Source organism: Myzus persicae, unplaced genomic scaffold (assembly GCF_001856785.1).
Source record: "Myzus persicae strain clone G006 unplaced genomic scaffold, MPER_G0061.0, whole genome shotgun sequence".
Lineage (NCBI taxonomy): Eukaryota > Metazoa > Arthropoda > Insecta > Hemiptera > Aphididae > Myzus > Myzus persicae.
The window spans coordinates 1206-26109 of record NW_019100581.1 but is presented as its reverse complement, the minus strand read 5'-3'; the positions used below and the strand labels follow the sequence as shown (position 1 = coordinate 26109).

Here is a 24904-nt window from a genome sequence, read left to right as displayed (position 1 = left end):
TTTGGGAAAAGTTCGTAATCAATAGCTTTTATCATTCCAATTTCCATTGGTCAATTAATAACTTTAAATAGAATATTTACTAATTGTGATGACTGCATTTTCATTAATAATTTAAAATATAGGTAGGTATTAAGTTTTAGGTACTATATTAATTCAATAGACAATAATACAAAATTGGATACGAAAAAAAGTAAGAAAGGTTTTGAGCGGAAACGGTGTGTCAGACTTAATGCTTATATTATTATAGGTAAGTAGTACCTAGACTTCATAATATATTTGTGTTCCTATTATATCATTGCTAGTTATTTATTTCACTACCTATTGGTAATACGGTAGGTTGAATTAACTTTTGCCAAAAACATTGCATTAATTAAACTGTTAATAATGTTCATTATCATAATACTATAAATGTGTATCATAAAATATTATTGTTATTATTATTATTGACTTTTAAACAATCACTGTGTACCTAGTACCTTATAGTAAAATACAACAATACACGTAAGAGTTTCAATTCCATACAGTGAATAATAAGGAAATAACTAAAATTGGTTAAGCATCTAATTTTGTCAAAACTTGAACTTCAAATCTCTAAGAAAAAATTGTGATGTTGGTTTTGTGATGTTGAACATTTGATGTTGGTACTTCTGGGTTCGGTAAGAACTACTTATGAAATTAGTATATTTGTATTAAAAACTGATTTATGCTGTAACACTATCCATTGAATTTTGTCACAATTTATTGTGGTAGCAATATTTTATATATAAGTCAAGATACATATAAAATACAGAAGAGTGAAGACATTATACATTATTTAAACGACATGATTATAATTTATAATATTATGATAAACATTTAGCAATGACGTAGTGGTCAGCCCCCTCTGCCACATCAAATTTTGGGTCCATGTAGGTACTAAAATATGTTTTTGCGGGCCATGATACACAAAAATTCCAATAAAATATAACTCATTTACTCATTACAAGCGATACGGGTGTCCTACACACGATTTCTAGGTACCTAATCAATGATTAACCCATACCTTAAAATAGCAAAATTACTTAAAATATTATCATAAAATGTTATGTAATATAAAATAAGAATAATAAAATAATGAATTTCAAAAATTTCAAATTTATTTCAAAGGGCCCTTGAACTCCGGGTCCAACCACCTCGGATGTTCCCATTCGAACCACATTTGGGTGCTCTGGCAGTGGTTAACGAAATGTGGTACCTATTCGATGATCACAATAATTACGTTCACTTATCATTCATTATCATTTTATGAAAATTCCCATTTGTATTATGATCTTACTATATTTTAAAAAAATGTAAAAACAAAAATTAAAGGGGCACTCGATTTTTAGAACGATAAAAAAAATGTACATAGTTTTTTTTTTTAAATGTACTGTTAATTTACGATACCGGTAAAATTATACACAATATAAATAATATAATCATTTTAATAACTCGGAAATTATTCATTAGAATTTTGATTTAGGTCCCTACCTATATCAACATTTTCAAGAAAATCATCCACTAATTCATTTGGAGTAAAAAATTCTCATTTGAAAAATAGAAGTTTGTACCGCAACAGAACTACACTCCTTAAGTAGTACAAAAAATATCAGAACTTTAATAAGTGTAGCCAATGTAGGTAGGTACTCACTATTTTTTTTTTTTTCATTAAAAGAAAAAATATATGTACAATCTATATTATACTATAGAATAAGTAATACGGTTAATAAATTTACAAAAATTGACGGCTTGATGGTAGGGGGTGTCCAAACAACACTTCTTCAATTTTAGACTTTTGTTTTTTTTTATTGATTGAGTAGGTCCCTGGGCCAATTTCGCTTTAGACGACGTGGTGGCTTAATCGGGAGAGTGAGGGAGGAGAGATGGGCGGTACTCTTTTCGCCCAAAAATGACCCTTCGCTTTTTGCCCACGTCTCTTTTTGCCCAAATATTTTAAAACTACTTTCCCTTTTCGCCCAAGAATATTTAATAGCACTTTCCGACCAAATTTTTTATAGTACACACTTTGGGAAACACTTACTTGAAATTATTTAATTATTTATAATATATTATGAATTTATTTGTAGAAATGATATACTTATAGTTTCCAAATATTATAAAGATAAGATTAAGATATTAAGCGGTCGTACTATCAACATTTTGACGATTTATACTTTTGATAAAAACTTACTTATATTATATAAAAATTATATTAATGTACAAAAACACAATACATTTTTGGAGAGTAAGAGAAGTCGCCTCCTCGTGGTACCCTCTGGGTATAAATAGTTTTATAAAACTAATTAACACAAATAAATAAATTTAAATATGACAAATTTATTATTATGTTGGATATTAAGATAGTTAGAATATATATATAATTTCAAGTAAGTGTTTCCCAAAGTGTGTACTATAAAAATTTGGTCGGAAGGTGCTATCAATTATTCTTGGGCGAAAAGGGAAAGTAGTTTTAAAATATTTGGGCAAAAAGAGACGTGGGCAAAAAGCGAAGGGTAATTTTTGGGCGACGGGGTTTTGCCCGGAGAGATTGGAAATGAGTGGATTAGGGTGGTTGACTGTGTTATTGTGAAATATATTTAAATATTTATAGTAGTGGGAGGCAAGGGTATTAATGATTGGGATTTTGAGGTCGGTACTCACTATTAAAGTGAAAATTGTGGTTTATCTACGAGTGAAAAATCTCCTTGTATAATCATATTATATTAACGGTCTACCGAGGAAAGTGTAATAAACACGACCACACGGGTATTCCGGTATTCGAATACCCGAGGTTTCCGACTATAAACTATGATATTTGCACTGATTAATTTATAATTATTCTTCGTTATTACTTATTCGTCAATATTTAATGCTGAAAACCCGAAAATTCGAAAAATGAAATATTATATCATTTGATAAAGGTATAGACAGTTAAGTTGTAGTCATAGATAATAAAGATATGGATAGGACATATTGGTCTTATCAGCGGTCTTCGAGGGGAACAATTGAGGTCAAATAAAGTATTCTTATATTGAGTATCGACTATCAATATAAAGGAGCCTCAATTGCCTTCTCCTCCGGGAACGCGGCCTCAAATGTATTTAACATAGGCGTGGCCTATCCATATCTTTATTATCTATGGTTGTAGTCCACACTCCACAGATTTCTATACAGTAGGTCACTGATTTTCATCGTTTACTATTCATGTTTAGGTTGGTCACACTAGCATTGCGGACGGTTACTTTTCAAAACTAACAATATTCGGTTATCTCAGCCCTCAGGTAGTCCTCCGTGATTCCGCATATTTCGATTTATTCTTCATTGTTTGATTGTTATTGTTGTAATTATTAATTGGTGTGTCTTTCGTTCGCCGAGTGTTCTGATTATTTAGAAAATAGAAATTTTACAAATATTGAAATATGTATTAGGCACCAATTGACCAATCATATTCATGTACACATTTTTGAAACAGTTAGAGATATCATCTGCCCATCGCCCATCTCGATTCTCGCGTTTCGGTAATTCGGTAAACATTTAGATTAAGATTTATATTTCCCTTCTAAGTTATTTTCATTAATTTTGAAGACCATCACTTGCCTGTTCGCATTTTAGTTTAATTGTTTATTGAATATGATTTTATCGTCAATAATGATTCATTAACTACGTTGTCTGTATTATACTGTTTCCAAACCACCGGATATACCAATAATAAACAAAAGAGTAAGTAAATTATAATAACCTTATTAGAATATTAAGTTTACAGTCATTATTTTAACATATTTTATGAGATTAATTAAATATGTATACCTTTCTCAAAACAATATCAATAAAAATAAAAATTAATTGTATTCTTATTATCTCATTTAATTTGAAATATTTAACAAGAAACTATTCATAGCATTACGACTATTAACAATGTCTAATAGTATATTAAAATAAAAAAATTCTATTGAGTTTAAATTCAAAATCAAACTATTCAGAATGTATAGTATAATATAATATGTGTATTGATAATTAAGTAGTTACTTAGGTTACATTTTTTTATTCATACATTTAAAGTACCTATAGACGATTTATGGGTTGTAGTTGATAAATACAAATTTCAAGAATTAAAATTATTTTTATATTATATTTAGTTACCTGTTACTTATATAAGCGATTCCAAAACTGCAAAGAAATGCACTTAAGGAAAGAGACGCATAGTAAATCCTAGAAATCCTAAACTATATACCATGTGCTTCTTTTTAGACTATTTATGCATTCATATTAACTTCATTTTTTCAATATTATTTGGTTCTACTAATAATTAAATAATCTTTTACCTATTTTATTTTATACTATTGAAGGATTGGTAAAATTTTTATTTTTAGGGAGCCAAAAAAGTAAGGCAATTACTAATGTACTGACCTACCAAATAATAAATAATAATACACGTATTAATCAACAAGTTATTCTAAATGAAAATGAATAACCTAATGAAATAATAATACGTAAAATAATATTTTTATTAGTCTTAATTAAATTATTGTGGGTTTATCGAATATTAATAATAGTATTTTTTTAAATATTTTTTAGGTATTTTGGCTTAGGTACCTATTTAATAAATTGTAATAATATTCTATTGAATATAGGTCTACTAAAATGTTGGTTCTATAATATAGTTTATCATACCTAACATTTTATATATACAAAAAAGAGTACCTATCTATATAAAATATAAAAGTGTTACATTTTCCTACATTCGTACCCAAATTGTCAGTACTCTTAGATTTTAGTACATAGTTAGCAAAATAATATTTATAATAGGTACCTAATAAACAACTAAACTTACTGATTTCCTTGTTAATTTTAGTACAGGAATGTCAGTATTATTCTTGGTTTTGGGAGATGATGCATTTTTTAAATTATAAAATGATGTATACTTTTTTTGCAATACCCAGTTTACTATAACATAAGCATGATTTATAAATAAACTAATAATATATTTAAGAAAAATGTAGTTGGAATTTTATTTTATAAATATTCTTTCTTCTGTGTAGGTATACATAATATACCACATAGTGAAAACATGTTAAAATAATAGAATAAGTTGGGTAAAAAATGATGTATACATGATCTACTTATAGTAGATCTACTTTTAATAAGTAGGTGATACAGTTCATAGTATAATATTATATTTTAAGAACAATTATACATAGTACTATACATTTATAATTAGGGAGATATTTACTTAACAATTCGTAAGATTATTTGATTGCGTTTAAACAGTTACGGATCCACGGATACTTGTATTTTTACTGATGAATAAAATAACTTAAACCATCAGTAAGAAAGTGAGTAGTCGTGGATTTCAAACCATTATTAAAGCCATCACACAAATATAAGACTAGTTTTAAGTTGGGTTTAAAAATGATACATTACGAAGTGGGCCTAAATTATTCCTTGGTTTAAAAGTTGTTGATTGAGTTTCAGTTAAATATTTTTCAATTTCTTTATCAGCTTTATAAATTAAATCTAAAGTTGGCAAGGTAACCATTGTTGTTGTTGTATAAACTATGTCTGGAATGCTTGTGTATGTTCTTTTTGTTATAGTCAAAGATGGTCCATTTTGAATTGTTTCAAATTCGTCAGGATATTCTTTAGGGTACGTAATTTTTCCAATAACGGAGCGAAGAGAGTCTTGAATTGGTAATAATTTTGTTTCAATAATAAAAGGAGTAGTTGAAGTTGACTCTGATTGAGAATCGAATAGTTCATCATTGAGTTTTGAAGAATTTGTACAACTATTATTTACACATGAAGCAGTATTATTTTTCTCTAATTCCAGATAAATAGTGTCATTGTACATTTCAGTTGCTTTATTTATATTAATAGATATATTTTTTAGATTATATTCAATGTTTTCTGAAATATTATTTTTAATTTTTTTGTTATTAAAATTGCTGAGTGGTTTATTGAGTAATTCATTTTGGGGAGATTCAGTGGCTGTTTCTTTCATATTTTGTAAGGTTGTTAATATTTTAGGTAAACTTGTTGTATAGGTATTTTTTTTTTTCTGTGTAGTATCTAAATTTGTATCAAATGATATTTGTTGTGTCTGTGTTTTATAGCCAAAGTTTGGTCCAAACATATCTGTTGTATCTTCTAAATCCGTAAATGTATTTTCTGTATTTATCTCATCCTCAATTGTTTTTTGTAGGGTGTTCATTACTAATTTATGAGGTGTACCAATTGTTGATTTATCAGGTGCTCTTGGTGTAGTTGCTTCCCTCGACTCTTCGTAATCCATTTCAGTTGTTATATCTATTTCAGATGTTATAGTGGAAAGTTCAATCATTGGTTTTTCCGTATCTAACATTAAATCATTTGGATTAAAAATTTCGACTTGCGTACTACTTGTTTCAGGTACTGAGTTACTAATTTCTTCAGTAGCTGGTTCCTCTGTCAACCCTATAATAGTTTCAGTACCATTTTGATCTGTTAATATTACTGAATTATCAATATCTGTTGTAGTTTCAAATAATTCTTCAAATTGTGGTACAATTTCTGATGCTGTATTATTTGTTATAAAGCTAATATCAGTGGTTTTTACATCTGTTGTAATATTATCAATTTCAAAACCTAAAAATGAAGTGTTTGAACTTTCAATGAGATCACCCACAGTTACTAAATTAATATCATTATCTGATTCATTAAAAGAAGTATTTTTTTCAAGTATTTTATAAATATTTGGTAATGAAGTGTTGATGTCCGTAATTAATTTTTCAGGGTCATAAATAGGTATTGTTGTCACAAAATTTGGAACTGTAGTCAATTCTTGTTCTTGGCTTTTTTCTGTATCTCTTTTCCAAATACCGTCTTCGTTGTAAGTCTGTTCTGTAGTATGTAACCAGTAATCAATATTTCGGCTGTTTGATTTCTTAGAATTCATTGATTCTTTCTGTTTTTGTTCTAAAAAAAATTATCTCATTAAATATGTTTTTTTTAATAGTATATCCATACATATATACCTATTAAAGTTGACGAGCAATTATCGTATTTAGGACAACAATCTCCTGGTAAATAATATCCTTGGCAATCATTTCTAGTATAACATACAATAGAAGTGCATACTATCTCTCCACCATTGCAAAAACACACTCTACAAGCTGATTCATCAGATTTATTAATTTTTTCTCCGTTATTATACCGTTTACCTTTATGTTCACAATCTATTTAACAAAACAAGTACATTTGTTATTCTAATTTTATAGAATTTTAATATTAAATGTCTTAACAAAATCATTAAGTACCACATTTGTACTTTGGACAGCATTTATTTGGTAACTGAATTGTGATGCAACCAGTATTTATTGGACATTTCATCATTGAACATACAACATTTGGTGGATGGCAAATACACTCTTCACATGGACCTGCTCCTGGTATATATTCGCCTTCTCCATATTTTGAACCGTTGACTACACAGCTTGACTCAGCTAGTTTTTTATCATATTCCTTTTCGTGTGCAAAATGTTCGTTCTTAATATTTTCTTGATTTGAATATGACATGCTTAATGGCACTGAAATCATAATAATGTTTGTATCAATAAGATAGTCAACTAGTAAATTTATTTCCTTTATTTCCTTTCCATTGTTCTTATTATATTATTTATTTATCTTGTAATGATTATCAATATACATAGACGTACAATTAACAATCATTTGCACTTATCAGTTTTAACCCAACCACTAATACTTTCAAGACAAGATTCTTACGCAGTAAATTTCCAATACAAAAATTATATTAAAAAATATTTTAAAAAGATATAGTCTTTGTCCTGTAAGTGTTAATAAAATTTACAATAGAATACAATTATTGTCTATTATTAATCAACACTGTAATGTTCATGTTGCGCTAAAATTCCTTTTAATAATTATAATATTACAAGTAACCAATACTAAAAATTGTTATGTTTATCTGTGTAATATTCTTATATTCATTAATATAAAAAATTTATTTCTCTTAATTGAATATTTTAAAACTAAATTTACTATTTTCAAAAGACTCGATTTTTCTAAATACAAAAAATGTATGTAAAGCCTGTATAGTAATACTAAGAATAAACTGCACAAGTCCAAAATAACTTAGCTTTTATTATATTTTTACATAACTAATATTAATTAGACAAAATATCAATTTAATAATTAAATGCATAATATTAGTAGTTATAATTTAGAAATAATCTTTTCCTCTCACCTCCAAATACCACTGTATTTAATGTCAAGAAAATACTTGAAATTATAACCATACATTTCCATCTTGAACTTATTAACTTATGCCTCATGATGTTTCTATAACAAAAAAATAAAAAATATTACATAATTGTTGGCGAGTATAATTTAGTCAATAAAGAAATATTTAAATTTAAAGTAGAGTCAAATAAATCCTAGGTCAATGGTATAACTAATGAAAATCAAATAATGTTTTTGAATATTAACAGCCTTTAATTTTTTAATTAGGGAATAAAAGTAAATTGTTTTAACTTTTAGCCCAACTTAAAATAATCTTTGATTTTATTAAATTGTTTTTGGAAAAATGTAGGTAGTTTATATTTTCTAAAACAATTTGAGATTATAACACTTATTTTCTGAAGAAACCAATTCAATTTTATTATATTGATTTAATTGTATATTAATTGTTCGTGATCCTTAAAATAGTATATTATTAAATCATTTTTAATATTAGTTTGTCTACTGTTTTCCTTATTAAATTCTAGGTAATCATGTAATTATTTTTATAATTTGAATTTTTCTGTGATATTTAATATCTATAACAATTATTAGTTATTATGACTTGTAATATATATTTAAAAATTGCTTTATATGCAAAAAAAAAACAATATATTGGTTCTTAATTGAAATATCAACATTGTTAAAAATATCTATGCATAAATTCAAAATTGGCACCTATCTAGTAATCAGTTTCTTGTATTTCTTAAACACCTGATCACTAGTCATTGTGTTTATTTTGTTACTCATTAAAAAAAATCTACATTTAATTTTAAATGAAAATTGTACATTAACAAATTAGATTTATGCAATACTGATAATTTAAATCTGATTGTAGATAAGGTTTATGTGGTAAAATAAATAAATAATAAAACTTTTTTCTAGTTAGTATTTTATTACTCATAACTCATAAGATACAAAAATCATTGTAATTACTAGTAATCTGAATACTTTTTACACTAAAATATCAGTCTCGTATGATAATTAATTACAGTTAGAAATTAGTTTCTTTGTTTTAGTTAATTCTATAATTTGGATAATTTAGATATTTTTTTGTTTATATCTTTTATCATTGTCATTCACTATAATATTGTACATCACATTCTGGCAGCTTTCTTTTCAGATGATCAATTGTTGTTTCTGGTTCACTTAAAAATTGTAAATTTTTCAACTCCAAATATTTTAATGCTCTGTAATTAAAATAATTAATTAATTTAGATTTCTATCGAATAGATTAATCCCTTTCTTACTGAAGATATTCCAATGACATTATTCCTTGATCAGAAACATTTACACAGCCATTAATTTTCAAATGTGTCAAGTAATCTTTCAAGATATTAAGTTTAAGTAATGCTTCATTGTCAATTGTGTTACATCCAACAAATTCCACTTCGGAAATATTTTTACAATTTTCTATAAAATTAACATTTACATAAGTCATTAATAACAACCTAATATAAAGGTTGTATTACAGTAATTGAGGAACCCACTAAAATAACTAAATCCTATATGTGAAATTGAAGCTTCTTTTCCAGCATATACTTGTTCTATTAGAAACTGTCCGAGGTGACCTGATGTTACATTAGGTAAGCAATTGTAATGGCTGACAAATTCTTTACATCCTTTCCATCTCACTTGAGCACCATTTTTCATAAGCCATTCAGCACATGCCAAGTTAGGGCCAATTTCCTTGATGCGATCATCATCCAAACTATTTTTTATAAAGCAAGAATTATAATTAAACTAAATAAAATGCACTTAAATACTTAATCTTTGTCATTGAATTTTAAGTAAAGGCACTTGCCGGTTGAATGTGTCATCAATCCATTGCCATAAGCAACGTTTATTCATTCCAATTGTATTTTTTTTTAAAAAACGAAACTGTAAAGTTTTTAACATCTTCTCTCAGTTTAACACGATTACGTCAATTGCGCATTTAAATTTTATTTGTTGGCACTCGGAGACGAGTGAGTAGTGACAAATGGTAATAGACAATTGTCAATATTAAGTTTTTACATCGTGTGTTTGTAGTTTGTGCTTTGTTAAATGATAATAAACAATTATCCAGAGATGTAAAGTAATACTAAATATATATCAGACAAACATCAGTGTGACCAACTAATATTCTCTCAACAAAATAAAATGTATAAAAATGTTTTAATATTTACAAAAAAAATGGCACTAAGTAAATGTGGTAAAGAACATTTTATTTTTATGTACGTTGACGAAAGAACAAAACAAGTGAGTGCATTATAGTTTTAGTGCATTCTTATTAAATATTTTTTTTTTAGCAAAAAAAAGGGAATCCGCACTTCTATAGTTGTATGCTTAGATATTACCTCAACATCAAGTTTTGATTGTTGTAATGGACGTGTTTAAACTTCAATTAGAATTCAATGATATCGTCTTCTTTGCTTACGATAAACGATATTCTGAGCAGAAACGGTCTATATAATTCTTTGTTTATTTTGAATGTTTCCATAATATCCTTATATGGTTATTTTATTTTATATTATTTATGTTGATAGTAGTTTATTTTTTTATTAGTAATACGCGGTTGGTAATTATCCCCGAATTTATTTTCCTGGTTGTCCAAAGAGGAATTTTACATCTGATTTGCTCAACCTTTCTCGTAGGTTGAGTCATTTTTCTGACTAAATAATGGTAACACACGCAAACCAAATACATAATTTTTTCGCTTCGCTTAGAATCTAAAATAATTTCTGTTATTCAAACAAAGCGCAACCATCTGTACTACTAACATCCACCTTCGTTAAAATTGGAACAGTATCACAGTTTTGTATTCATTATAATTAACTCGTTCCTCAAAAAAAGTGTTCGTTCTAATGAAATCGTTATTTCCAAATACCAAATAACATTAGCCCGTCGCATTTTCTTTTTCTCTATATATATTTGATTCAAACTTTGTACGTATGTGTTTGGATAATACGTAACAAGTATATGGTCTTTAAAAACCCATCACAAATATACTCCCAACTCTGATATTATTACGATTTTGTATGTATCAAGTTAGATTAAAATAACCCAAGTATAAAATAACTAGATATTTTCATCGAAACACCATGTTAATTAGGTAGATGTGTATAAACTTAGTAGGTACTAAAAAAGTTAGATACTTGTGTAATTGTTGTCAATTATAACAACAATAATATTTATACAATGTTATTATAACTTAAGGATAAACTATAGTTTTGATATAACATACCTAAATATTAAATATCTTCCTTCAATAAATGTATAAATTCTACTTTAAAGTTATATCTATAGTCTGCGAGTTACGAATAACAACTAAAATCCAACGTGTGCCCATAACCTATATCAATGTGCATTTATTATATTCCATAAAAATGTAGTTGTATGACGTATACTTACGAAAAAAAAAATATTCACAAAGTGTGTTTAGATTCATTTTAACTGGCTTAATGCTGTCAAAACCCATCAAGTTCAAGGCCCCGAAAGAGCAGTGATTTTATGTTATATACGTAGAGATGCAAGAGGGTCATTCTACTGTTGCTATTAACCTATTAGTTACGGTGTACGGTTTTACACCTGACGTGATATTTCTGTTATTTTTTTTTTTTGTCATTGTTTTGGAGTGATTTGCAGTCAAATACTAGGTACGTGCCCAAAATAAAAGTATTCCAACAATTAGGTATTATTCCAATTTTATATCTTGTCCTGATTTTCCTTATTTTATTATGAGTAATAAAATAATGTGTACTAGTTTTAAACTTCTATAGAGTATAGTTCTATATCGCTCTTTAAATTATGCAGATTTTGTAATCGATTATATTGTTTTACCATTTATAACTGTTAATATAGTGTAACAATATGCATAATAAAAACGTAACAGAAACTATTAAGATAATGGGCAGTAGATAAATACAAATTTACTATATAATTACAATATAAATAAGTTGTATTGATGAAATCGATTAATATTCTAATTATACTATACGAGAGCCATGTATTTGTGTAATGAATACAGTGTACATAACATGCATTCTTTGTGATTGACTTGTCTAGTCATAATGAAATTACCTAATATTTAAAAATTGTTATTTAATTAACTATTAATGTCGTGGAATGTATTGCTTTTACTCTTTTACGGTGGATATTGGAATCAAATAACAATTTTGCCTGTAATATGGGTGGTAATCAATAATAATTCTTGGACCTTGGTCAATAAGCGCTATTTTGGTATTCGTTGTTACTATTATTAAAATAAGTGTGTAGTAGTATTAAATATAATTTTTAAAATAAACATTAAAATTCATTGATTGATAATTTTCAATAATATTCACTGTTGTAGTGAAACACCAATAATCAGTATGCATTATTTTTATTTTTTTATTTAATATTACTATTTTTACTTCTTGTTTATTCTAGACAACAATGAATTCCCTTTATTGCATTTTATACAACAGCATTGATGTAAATAAAAATAAATTAATTGTATTCAGGTAATCAAGAAGTAGGTATCTAACTACTACTATAAGTTAATATACCTTTAATAGACACCTGTTATAGTTTATAATATATTCATAAATCATATTTAATAAGAATAAGTTGAAATATTATTTAAATTAATTTGTGTACTGTTAAGTTTGCAGTATTTTTCTTGTTTTATCTTTATGGGAAAACAAGATAAACGGCATAACACCGCTAATAATGTTACAAAATAGGTACAAGGCTAATTGACAACTTAAAATATTTTACGACATTTTAAGTTTAAACAATAACCATTTAAAATAAATTTTAGTTTAGTGTTGTAAACTAAAAAGCATAATAAATATGTTTATTTTAGTAAAGCCACTTCAAAAATTATTTATTTATAAGAGTTGAATTAGGTATGCGGTAGAAGATCAATGTAATTTCTAATTTCTAATTCCCTCAAAAACGTAAAATACTTGTAGTCTTGTACCTATAACATTTTAGACGCTAAATAATCGTGAATCTGATATGATTAATTAGTGAAGTTATATTTATACATTTTAATATAGAAAAATGTAAAAAAAAAAATCACGATTTTTAATATTTCGACCATAAAAAATACCAAATTTTTTGTTTCATATAATAATTCAAATAATAAACTGTTACTCACATTTTTGATGATGATCTTAGCCTATTAAATATTCGGTTAAACGTGAGTTAGTTGTATTGGTCTCCTGTTACTGAATAACGATCTGAGGATCTATCTACCTAATGTTGTCGAACAATAAAAAACGAATCGATTCAAATCTAGAGCCTCCAGACTGAAAATCAAATCACGCATGCGCAATTTTACACTCGGGAAAAAACGATTTATTTAGTATAACAAAAACATTATTGGCATTCACTAAAAAAGTCTATGAATAGTTAATTTTAAATTTTTTATCAATTTGATAATAATATAGATCCCATCATATGTTTATGTTATTAATAAAAAAAATATAGAAAAATATAACTACAATACTGCGTATTAAAATATTATAATGTCTGTACTTACTTTGCAATTACTACGATATTTGTAGAACATATTATAATGTATAACTTTTTAAGTCCTTGTATTTACAAAAAAAAAACAGTAACTTTACATTCTTCTAAATGCAATCGTTTTACTAACTCGCAATTAACTGAACAATAAAGTTGGTTTTAGATCAAATTCAACACAATTCTACTAAACAAAATTGTATATTATGATAAATAATTATTTTTGTTATGAAATCAAATCCACGAAAAAATTGTCGTATTACAAGTAAATATTCTGAAACGAACCACGATATAAATTATCCGATTGTACCCTTAGAAATTGTCTCTTTACGAGGGTTGTTCTCCTTAGACTCATTCAAACAGTATTATCGATCATCATTTCGGTACTACTATGTGCCTTGCACCGAAGTTTAAACTTGTGTCCCAGTGTGAAACAACTTGGCAAAATATAGCATGTCATTTGTATTACTCTTACGCATTTCGTATTTTGGTTTTGTAAACTATGAAATTTAGTTTTCTCAAAATGTAAAAGAGTTTGAATAAAGCAACAAAACGATGGAGTTTTTTAGTCATTTATTTTTACAATTGATCTAATAATAATGTATCGTTAAAAAATGACTTTGAAATTATTTGACCTTCTTATTATAAGCTAGGACACAACAAGGTCCTGACAAAAAACACATGAGTACATTTAAGATAAATCATTTCCATTAAATTTTAAATTTCACAGAAATTAATTTTTTACTCACACGCTAGACCTCATTGTTATTTTCAAGATAAATGTTGGTATGTATTTAAATTGTTGTATACCTACTTCACATGTTATCCGTTCTAAATAAGAATAAAACTAAATAAACTGATAGTTGTCGTTGTTGTTTTTATAAATATTAATTACAAAAAAAAAATCAAATTTTATAACTAAGAACTTCATGAATAATAGCTAATCAGCTATAAATATACATTGTTATATTTTGTAATAATATGAAATTGTTTCGACAATAGGAATGGAGTGATGGTAAAATCATTTTATCTTTACAAGAATGTTATATATTAATTCCACTCCTCTTAGGTACCTATTTAACAATAATTACAGATAATAAATTATTTTTTCCATTATGAATATATTTTAAGTGTATCAAGATTTAAAAAATGTCGTTCCATATCAGAATTTTAAAAAAAACAGTTTTAATAATTAATCTATTATTCTATTGTGCTATCAATTTGTCGTTTTATAAATAAAACTTGTCGATTTTTGGATGAATATTGTAAAAAAAAAAAGTATTATTAATTTAATAGCTTATATAGTTCGTGTTGTTTTAATAGGAAGGAGAAACACATTTAAGACACCTTTTGAATAGTTTATTATAGGGTGAAGTGTTTTAAGCTGAATGCGTTTTCAATACTCATGTTATGCGTTCTAATTCGAGCAACAATCCAAATTTACAATTGAAAACTATTGCTATGCAATTCTTGTAAAAAAAATTGTAATGCTGTCCTACAATGACGTTACAAATAAGTTTATTATTTCTGCCTATCACTACGCATAGGTACCTACCTACCAAACAAAGCAAAACTACGTTCCACATACTCCGAACTATTGCTACAGTTCATATTATTATTTATGTCAAATTCGTCATAAAATGTATTTATTTATTTAAAAAAAAACAATTTTATGCATTATTGTCTATACCCAATGACCAATGTTTTAAGTTTGTGAGAAGTTTATTATTTTTTAAATATTGTAAAATGAATTACAACGGAATAAATCGTTTTGCTATTAGGTCTATCAATTTTTAGGTTTTATATTGGTGCGGTAAATTACATGATAAATGTAATGCAATTTGGATTTGGAACAAACTAAGATTTTACTATTCTGGATCTTTGATAGGCAGAATAACAACATCTTAAGGTGCATTATTTTCTTAAATTCTTATTATAAAATAATAAAACCAATTTTGAATTTTCGAAACCAATTATTTTTTCAATTTGTCAGTGTTACATCGGAATTAAATAAAACAGTATAACGGTAATACTCATTAGCGTACTGGTATACAAAATATAGGAAGGGAGAGGAAAAATCTCCTCTATGAACGAAAAAAAAACCTATCTTGAAATGGTTTAAATGAAAATTGTAACGTGTGTATATAATGTAGAATTTGTCAAAATAATCATAAAATTGAGTCTTACAATCTTAATGCACTTGGTTTTTACTACCCCGCCTGCTTAAATTCATTATTTTTCTTCAAAAGCTATCTCGGATCCATCATTACCATTTGGTATGTATATAATTAAATCCCCCCCTAACATAAAAACGTTGAAAGTACTAGAGTATTGAATACTCACTTGAGTATTCACCATTACGGTTAATATTTATTTAAAATTCTGTTTTTAATACATTTCGTATAAAATACTTAATCTTTGGGGATGCAAATATATTTTTTTTTTCCAGAAGACATTCTTTGGATTTTATTTGCTTTTTCTGATCCATGCATTGTGTAATACTGCAATGCATATAATATATTCATAAAAAAATAAGGTACCAAATACTTCGTTATTAATGTCAGAAACTCCCTTAATATAATATTGAAGTATGTTATGCTCTTTTTTACCTACCCACTTATCATAATCCATATTTTTATAATGTTTATATGTTACCATAACTCAGAAACATAATAATTCCCAGCTTATAATGGTACTTGAATTAGTATCATCGGTCGTAACAAAAATATCTATTTGCAAAATAAACAAGATACTTACTCATTTGATGATCAGCTTAATATCTAATAATATATGTGCATTTATAATTTTACATACAAATTTATATAAAATACAATTTTCAGATACTGTTTTTTCTCCTTCAAAAACAATGGACCAATTATCATTAGTCATGAAATATGATGAACATTTCAGACATGTGTTGGCTTTATTGGACACTACTGTGGAAAGAGGTACTTGACAAACTTTAATACATTTTACAATTATTTTGTCCTGTGTACATTGAAAAAAAAATCAATGCATAAGACACTCCACCTAAAATGTTTCACTAAATTATGAAAATTAAGGATTTTTAAATACACTACTCATACATTTATATTAAAATATTACCCAACGACCTTCAAAAACCACTAGGACTTAATCCCACCAAAGATTAGTTTTCAGTATAAATATATCTGTCAGTTAGTATAAATAAGTTAAATATAATTATTTTTTAATTAAAAATGTACAAATATTTATATAGATTATAAAGCCAAAATCATGTCATTGAATATACTCAGTGTACAATTTAAAGATCATGGAAGTGACAAAGAAATAATGAAGAAAAAACTTCAAGAAATGCGTATGGAATGCGAACGACTTATGCATAATCTTAAAAGTTCCAATCGATTATTAGATGAAGCAAATAAAGAAAAGAGGCATGCTGAAGTTGAACGAGACAATATGGTAATGATTTACAGTTAGATTCCTTATATGAAATATGAATGAATGTAATGTTTTTGTTATCAAAACTTTAATTAGGCTCAGAAACTTGAAAATTTCTATAGACTATTTAATAGCGCTAATAATTCGAACATAAATCGATCTGGTTCCCCAGTGTTTCAATGTGAAGCAGAAAGATTTGATCAAATACCACGTCAAGATACAACAGGTAAAATAATAATAATATTCATAATTTACATTTTTAATAAAAATTGTTCATTCCAGAATCCGTATTATCAGACATAAGTTATTCAAGGGTTGAAGACAGTTTAGATTCCGACAAGAATTTTGAGGATGCTATGGATCGCTGGGAACCTGAAGTAGTTGGTACTGTTAAAAGAAAACGAACATCAGGTCTTTCAAATCCCAATGGAATGAGGAAGGAAATTGAGGTAAAATTTATACTATGCTATCTAATATTTTATTTGCTAAATTAAATATTTACAAGTCATATTCTTGGTTTACAGACTACTACAACTACCTCGTCAACTCAAATAGTTGCAACCACTACTGTTACAATGCAGCCATTCACAAGAAACATCAGTGCAAAATCTGTTATTGAAACCAAACCATCTAACCTTTTTCCAACACCCAGTGCACCGCCTATATCTGGTAAGATATCAATAATGATTTACAAACATTCACATTATATTAAGAATAAAAATAATGTAAAATTTGATTATTGTATAGACTCTTTGGATTCATTTGACTCTGATCCATATGGTAATGAAAATAATCAAAATATACCCAACACAATACATTCAAGTTCAGCATTAAATAAATTGAACAATAGAGCTCACAATTTTACTCAAAAAAGTGTTATCATTCCAGAAATATGTGGCCCATGCGGGAAAAAGTAATTTGTATTTTGTATTAAGTATACATGTCATTATACACTTAGTGTTTGATATTATTATTATTATTATTGATGTGTCTGAAAAATATTCTTAATACTATTTGCTAAAAATAAGAAAAAATGTTATAGAGTTAAATTCAATCGTGTCGTGGTGAAATGCTTAGACTGCAAAGCAACAGCACATTTGGAACACAAAGATAAAATTCCTTTACCGTGTATCCCTGTAAAAAGTACACCCAGCAAAAATGGCGTAAGTTTTTATTAAAATATAATTGTATATTTATTATTGTTATTAATCTTTAATTCAGTGTGTAACAATTATACATTATCAAAAACATTTATTATAAACATATTTATGCTCAATCATATGCATGTATATTTTTATTAAATTTTGGATTCTAAAAAGCTAGAAATGTAAAAGTTATACAATGATGTGTGTGTAGCTACATTTTGGTGCAGGCATTTTTTTACATCCTCAACAGTAATGGTGGTTTCTTGTAACAAATTTTGTCTAGTTAGTAATTGGTACTTTCAGAATATTTACAGAACATTTTTGATAAAATTTATTTTGTTTTTTTGTTGTGATTTAAAAAGGAATACCCATATTTTTTCCAAATATTTATATTAGTATTTTCTAGACACTTTGGCTCTTTTGGAGCCATGTCTTCTACAAACCCATTCAATATTTACGCTATTCTATGGTACCTATCACAATATTTTGGTGAAAATGTATCAAATTAAGAAAATACTTGTAACACTAACTCATAGTGAATTAAAATATTAGTTTGGTTAGAAATAATTATAATTTATATTATATTTTGAGCAAATTTATTTTAAATATTCAAATCAGTGGTAAGACGTATATTAATTATATTAATACTGTAAGAATCATGAATTATTTTACTATTTTGTATACAAATTTGAGCCCATAATTATATTATGTGATGTTTAATATATTCTTAATAATTATTGTACTGTGTGTGAATACTAAAAATAGGGGCGAATAGCTGATTATTCACCAATGGTTAATGGCCGCCCGATGATACCTGCATTAGTCATTCACTGTGTGAACGAAATTGAACAAAGAGGATTTGATACTGTTGGACTGTACCGAATACCTGGCTCAGAAAAAGACGTAAAAGCACTGAAGGAAAAATTCCGTAAAGGAGTACCTAATTTGTCCGATGTTGACATACATGTTGTGTGTGGTTGCTTTAAAGATTTCTTGAGGACTCTTGATGATCCACTAATTCCCCACTACGATTGGAAAACTTTTACCGATGCTGTCAGAAATTCAAAAGATGAAACTGAACACAGACTATATCAAGCCATATCATTATTGCCACCCCCCAATCGGAACACTCTCGCATACATAATGTTGCATTTACAAAAGTATGACATTTTGTGTTAACTTGAAGTACAATATTCATATTTATACACTATATTCAATTTATAAATTATTTAGAGTTGCTGCAACACCTGACTGCAAAATGCCTGTTGGAAATTTAGCTCGAGTGTTTGGTCCAACAATTGTTGGTTATTCAAGCGAAGTTTCTGAAAATTTATATTTTGATTGTGAATTGAGTAATAAGGTAAGAACAAACAAGACAAAAAATTGTATACATTATATCACTTGTTTAGGTACATAATATAAATAATATTTTTTTTTTATACAGGTTGTTGAAGAAATGCTGAAACTATCACCTGACTATTGGTCAAATTTTTTGAACAATTTAGTGCCTCTGCGTGCACAAAATACACCAGTGAAACGCACTTCCTCCCGTCCATTACAACCCGCCCATACTCCAATTACAAAAAACAACAGAATTTTTGGTTCCAGGTTTGCTTATTCAAACTATTTTGAATTAAATTCAGTTTTATTAAAACAAAAATTGATTTATAAATTGCAGCACAAAAAGACGATATTTGGAATCTCCGCGATCAGTCAAGGCTGCTAGAATCAAACAACTTGAATCCAGAAAAAAATAATTCTATAGTAATAATTAATAATTATTTTTTTTTTGATTTTCTGCTTCTGTTGAATCAAAATACAAATACTAATTTAAGTTATCGTATTACTTATGTTTACTAATAGATTTATTTATCATTTTTCAAACAAAATTAATAAAGCTGATGAATGTTTATCAGGTTTTTTTTGTCGCATATTTGAGAATTTTTTCAAAATGTACTCACAAACAAACACATTTTTACATTACTGTTGTATAATTTTCAATCATCATTGTTTTCAATTTTTTTATAATCTGTGATTTTCTTTTTTACTCTAATTTTATTTATATACCCCTGAACAAAATATATTTTATTGCTTATAACTTATATTAAAAACCAAACAAAATATTATACATTAAGTCTACAATAAGTAATGAACAATTTATACGTATGTTTAAATTAACCTTAGTCTTTAATTTTTTTATATATATATACATATACCAGCTTAATAAATTTAATTAAATAAACAGAATATTAGTATTTAATGTTTTTTTTTTATTATTATTAAAGTCAGTCCTGGTTTCTGGGTTACTGGCTTAAAAATATTTACTTTTATTGCAATTATTTAAAATATATTAAATGCAGCTTTTTTTAAATTAAATAATGTATGCTGCATAGATTTATCAATTAATATATATTTATGTCTACAGTATGATGTTGTGTTGTGTAAATGTTTATGGTAGTGAGGGAAAGCCCGAAAGAATGAAGAAAAGGGAGTAAGGGGCTAAAGACAAGCAGGGTTGTAGGAGTTAAACAAACACATTTGTGTATGATTTTGGTGGAAGTAATCGATAAATTTATGGGTGGAAAATTTAAGTTGAACCATTCAAGTACTTAGGATCGGTGGTATAAAAGAATGGTGTTATCTAGGTACTGTCATCAACAATATGTGGTGACAAGAGAATACTATTGAGATTAAATGGTAGATTTTATAACACAGCTGTGAGGACAGTCAATATTGTATGAATTAGAATGTTGGACAGTGGCAATAAAACAACTATGAGTGAAGCAGAGATGTCTAGATGAGAATTTTAAGGTGCGTTAAGATACTAGGGAGGAGAGAATAATACCTTATTTAAGAAATTTATTAGGCTTAATGTAGGAGTGGCCCCAATAGTAAACAAATTCTGAGAGCATTTGAAGTTTTAGCATTTAGGTCTATTAAATTTGACAAGGCCAAAATTTTGTTTCTCGTCAATTTTTTCAGTAACAATGTACTGTTAAGTTACATGTGGACAGCTTCGTTGAAGTTACAGGTGTTATAATTTTCGATGATGAAAAAACCAATTTTGATTTAGACATTGATGTAATAAGGCCGGATTAAGATAGTTTTGGGTCCTGGACAAAACAATTTTAGTGACCCGTTACATGATCAGAATATTGGTGACCCACAAATAAATATATTTCAGACTTTCAGAATTAATAAGATTATAGATATCATAACTTCATTAGTTCATGATAATAAAAATAATAATAATAACATATCCACTACCCATAAATTATTGGACACGTACAACCGCTAGGAGCCCACTACTGCTTGATATCCGTTGTGGGCTCGTGGCCATGACTCCCCCTTAATTCGGGCTTCCAGTGACGAATCTTAAAATTATTGCAATTTCGAAGAATATTACCTATATTGAGTTATAAAATGTTTATTACATCGAGGGAAATGTTTTATACTCTCAGTCAATGATTATTTATCTTTCCAAATCAAAAGTTGAATTATAGAGACAACGTAATCCAAATTTTGGACTGGACTTAAAACTTTTTAACTCTTGTACTGAAGGATGCAGGTATGCCTGTTACCGGGTAATGGGTATGGTGCATTTAGTTTGTCATGGTATGTGCTATGTTACGGAGTACCGGTTTGAATATATTGACAATTGAAGTAATAAAGTTATTAGTAAAGTAAAAACAAACCAAATTACCGTATAACGACACGGTGGTCAATTTTACATAAAAGATACAGTACGGGTTATTGGGAAGTTATCCGTAAACTCGTGATAAACATAGTGAAGAAACAAATGAAAATTATTTAAATTTAAAATTTTGAAATATGTGATAAATATTCATATCATTTTTGGAAAACATCTTTCGGTTTCTAAATAGATTCCTAGCCTCCTAGGAGTTATTTGGAAGTTCTGAAATCTAAATTTGTACCTACATGGTTCATGAATAATTACTATTTTTCTGATTCATGTTCCACCTGAAAGACGATCTTAGATTTTGTTTCATAAAATATGAAAATGTGCAAAAGGGACTTGGCACGCCCGAGTTAATAAATATTAATGTTAATTCAGCATTTATTGTTCTTTTAGATTCAACTATTATTATTGTAGCGAAATACAATCAATTTTATGCATTTAAATTATGAAATATTTGCCAACAAAAAATTTAAATAATTTTAGATCATAACCATAATATATTAATCATTGTCGCTATAAATTATTTCATATTCCTAAATATCTAGCCTATTTTAATTACATAAATCAAATAATTGTATTATATTTAGGAACAAATCATCCTTAATTATAATAATAAATTTAAGGATATGGATGGATTATAAACCACCATCTAATGTAATACCTTATACCGTTAATTATAAATTATAATACATGATGGTATTTTTAATCAACGGTAACACGTTGTTATATTTTACTCGATGCCTTAGAAATGTTGTAATGCAACCAAACATACATATTTTAAAAGCGCACTCTTTCTGATTTACTTATTATGAGAAAAAATTACTGATCTGCGTTATAAGTGCTTAACGACTCCGATTGGCTGAAACCGTCGGTTTAGGTATTTAAATGTGGTACGACCCATACCGTGTTTAAGGTTTCATAATCGTTGGTAAGGTTTTACGGATTACAGAGAACAGTAGTTCGGCTGCAGTATTCCAGATTCCTGACCAACGGCGCGTATTGTTATACTGATTTTCACGGGGAAAGAAATATTACTGAACTGCGTTTATATAGTTATAATTGCCCGAATGTTCGCGGTAGACATCCGAAACTAACAGTTGATCTAAATATGATACAAATACAGTATGGGCCATAATGTGTTAAATGTTTCATATTATACTTGTTGATACAGGGTTTTGGATTTGCTGTAATATTCTGCGACAGGAAAGTCGAAAGTAAAATTAACGTAATACTTGAGTACTTGACGTGGCTACAATTTGGAATTTAACGGGGAGTTGAACAGGCGTAAATAATAATATGACGCTTGTCGAGATTCAACCACACTATGATCTATGTTCAGTGAGTACCCACCACCCACTCTGTATATTTATTTATTGATTTATATTTATGTATACCCATGTTACTACTTACTTCATATTATGCGCTTTAATTGTGGATATAATTTTGTGTTAATTATTAAACGATTAAATATTGCCATGTCACTTCCTTGTGTGGGATCTGCAAGAATGTAAAAATGATTATTGTTTTTTTGTTACCCACTTTAAAATTTCAACTAATCAAGTAAATGAACTATTAATGTAATACTAATTAATGCGGTTTTGACGATATACCTTCATTCGTGCTTTGATACCTGAAGTCATTGTAACTGTTCGCTACTTTGCTCAGCACAGCTATAGACGGGCCCGTATTTAGAAATAATACTTCCCGGGGCAGTCTTTTTAGTGGCAGGGAGAGGGTGGATATCCAGTGTGAAAAATAAGAATTTTAAATTTATAAATACCTATTTCGCATACGAAATTTTTAAAAAAAATGTATTAAAAAATCAAAAAATGCCAACGGCACGTAGTGTTCCCAAGCGGTCACCCATCCAAGTACTAACTACGCCCGACGTTGCTTAACTTCAGTGATCGGACGAGAACTGGTGTATTCAACGTGGTATGGTCGTTGGCGACGATCTGGAGGGAAAATGACAATATTTAAATATATTAATTGCAAGAATCATTATTATAGGAAGTAATATCCCTCCGTAGATAGCGATTTTCAGTTTTTGATTGTACTTATTAGTATTTTTTTTTAATACAATTTGACGGACAAAAGGACGCAATATATAGTTATTCGACGCACGTTTAACGTAAAACATTGATAGCTATAATACTATGCTAAAACAATATAGGTCACACACTTTACACGCTAATTTTTGTCAGTCAGTACCATTTTGTTGTCGAAAGAAGCAAGATCAACTTTGTGCCTACGTTATGGATTCTTCATCAAGTTCAACTGACAGTGATTGGATAGACGAAAAGGAAGAAACGGTTGTAGCAACATATAGGTATTTCAGATCAAACCTATACGAATCGTAAATTTTGGGCTCACCCAATTAACAAGGAAAGGGATGAAAAAGGCATATTTATTAACTTGTGTCCACAGTTAATAAATGATCCTGAAAAGTTTCATCAATACTTTCGTATGTTGTATGATCAATTTAATGTTTTACATAATTTGATAAACGACGATATTAAAAAGCAAAACACACAATTTCGGGCACCAGTTCCATCTGAACAGAGATTAGCTGTATGCTTAAGGTAAGTAATTACAATTTAATCTTTTTTCGCTTGCATAATATATATTTTTATAAATTAAAGAAGTACTTATAATATGATGTTAATTAAGAGAATCGTATTGGTTAGAACTTTCTTCTGAAATGTACTCGAAATATGATTGGTGAAGACGTAAGTTGTTGATCAGGAATGGACGACAGAAGTTTTGACCCTCATAAACATAATCCTGACCGTTTGAATTTGTTGATATAAAGTATTACACCCTCTATATTATATTTATCATTTATAACTTCTAGTAT

The 24904-nt window shown here is 27.7% G+C and overlaps 3 protein-coding genes across 6 annotated transcripts; 1 reads left to right on the top strand and 2 right to left on the bottom strand.

The window, feature by feature from the left end:
* The first annotated feature begins 3288 nt into the window (after positions 1 to 3288).
* On the top strand, positions 3289 to 20350 carry LOC111034309 (rac GTPase-activating protein 1-like). 2 transcript variants are annotated; one of them, XM_022315470.1, is made up of 12 exons: positions 3289 to 3738; positions 16623 to 16730; positions 17021 to 17223; positions 17299 to 17428; positions 17485 to 17651; positions 17727 to 17871; positions 17950 to 18115; positions 18245 to 18365; positions 19113 to 19507; positions 19581 to 19707; positions 19792 to 19955; positions 20026 to 20348. In XM_022315470.1, exons 2-12 carry the CDS (start codon positions 16649 to 16651, stop codon positions 20102 to 20104), a joined length of 1779 nt encoding a protein of 592 aa, XP_022171162.1. In that variant the 5' UTR covers positions 3289 to 3738; positions 16623 to 16648; the 3' UTR covers positions 20105 to 20348. The 2 variants fall into 2 exon arrangements, with proteins under 2 accessions (XP_022171162.1, XP_022171155.1); XM_022315463.1 differs by lacking the exon at positions 3289 to 3738 and adding an exon at positions 12333 to 12510 and having other exon boundaries at positions 20026 to 20350.
* Positions 5108 to 14560, bottom strand: LOC111034291. 3 transcript variants are annotated; one of them, XM_022315434.1, is made up of 5 exons: positions 14532 to 14560; positions 8258 to 8352; positions 7311 to 7580; positions 7029 to 7229; positions 5108 to 6969 (listed from the first exon to the last, which is right to left on the bottom strand). In XM_022315434.1, the coding sequence occupies exons 1-5, from the start codon at positions 14543 to 14545 to the stop codon at positions 5411 to 5413; spliced, it is 2139 nt and encodes a 712-aa protein (XP_022171126.1). In that variant the 5' UTR covers positions 14546 to 14560; the 3' UTR covers positions 5108 to 5410. The 3 variants fall into 3 exon arrangements, with proteins under 3 accessions (XP_022171126.1, XP_022171144.1, XP_022171135.1); XM_022315452.1 differs by lacking the exon at positions 14532 to 14560 and adding an exon at positions 13799 to 14345 and having other exon boundaries at positions 5411 to 6969; XM_022315443.1 differs by lacking the exon at positions 14532 to 14560 and adding an exon at positions 13415 to 13636 and having other exon boundaries at positions 5411 to 6969.
* On the bottom strand, positions 9165 to 10363 carry LOC111034324 (ATP synthase subunit s, mitochondrial). Its single transcript, XM_022315481.1, has 4 exons — positions 10094 to 10363; positions 9780 to 10000; positions 9540 to 9702; positions 9165 to 9479 (listed from the first exon to the last, which is right to left on the bottom strand). Exons 1-4 carry the CDS (start codon positions 10186 to 10188, stop codon positions 9365 to 9367), a joined length of 594 nt encoding a protein of 197 aa, XP_022171173.1. The 5' UTR covers positions 10189 to 10363; the 3' UTR covers positions 9165 to 9364.
* Positions 20351 to 24904: the final 4554 nt, after the last annotated feature.

Excerpts from the sequence above, each read along its gene's own strand:
- LOC111034291 (XM_022315434.1), bottom strand. Across the intron at positions 7,581-8,257 it reads AAATACAGTGGTATTTGGAG|TGCCATTAAGCATGTCATAT; the intron begins GTGAGAGGAAAA and ends TTATGATTTCAG. Across the intron at positions 7,230-7,310 it reads CTGTCCAAAGTACAAATGTG|ATTGTGAACATAAAGGTAAA; the intron begins GTACTTAATGAT and ends TTTGTTAAATAG.
- LOC111034324 (XM_022315481.1), bottom strand. The coding sequence starts at position 10,188 with ATGTTAAAAACTTTACAGTTTCGTTTTTTAAAAAAAAATACAATTGGA. Across the intron at positions 10,001-10,093 it reads ATTGATGACACATTCAACCG|TTTGGATGATGATCGCATCA; the intron begins GCAAGTGCCTTT and ends TATAAAAAATAG. Across the intron at positions 9,703-9,779 it reads TATAGGATTTAGTTATTTTA|AAAATTGTAAAAATATTTCC; the intron begins GTGGGTTCCTCA and ends TTAATTTTATAG.
- LOC111034309 (XM_022315463.1), top strand. The coding sequence starts at position 12,387 with ATGTCGTGGAATGTATTGCTTTTACTCTTTTACGGTGGATATTGGAAT. Across the intron at positions 17,429-17,484 it reads ACCACGTCAAGATACAACAG|AATCCGTATTATCAGACATA; the intron begins GTAAAATAATAA and ends TGTTCATTCCAG. Across the intron at positions 18,366-19,112 it reads GTACACCCAGCAAAAATGGC|GGGCGAATAGCTGATTATTC; the intron begins GTAAGTTTTTAT and ends TACTAAAAATAG.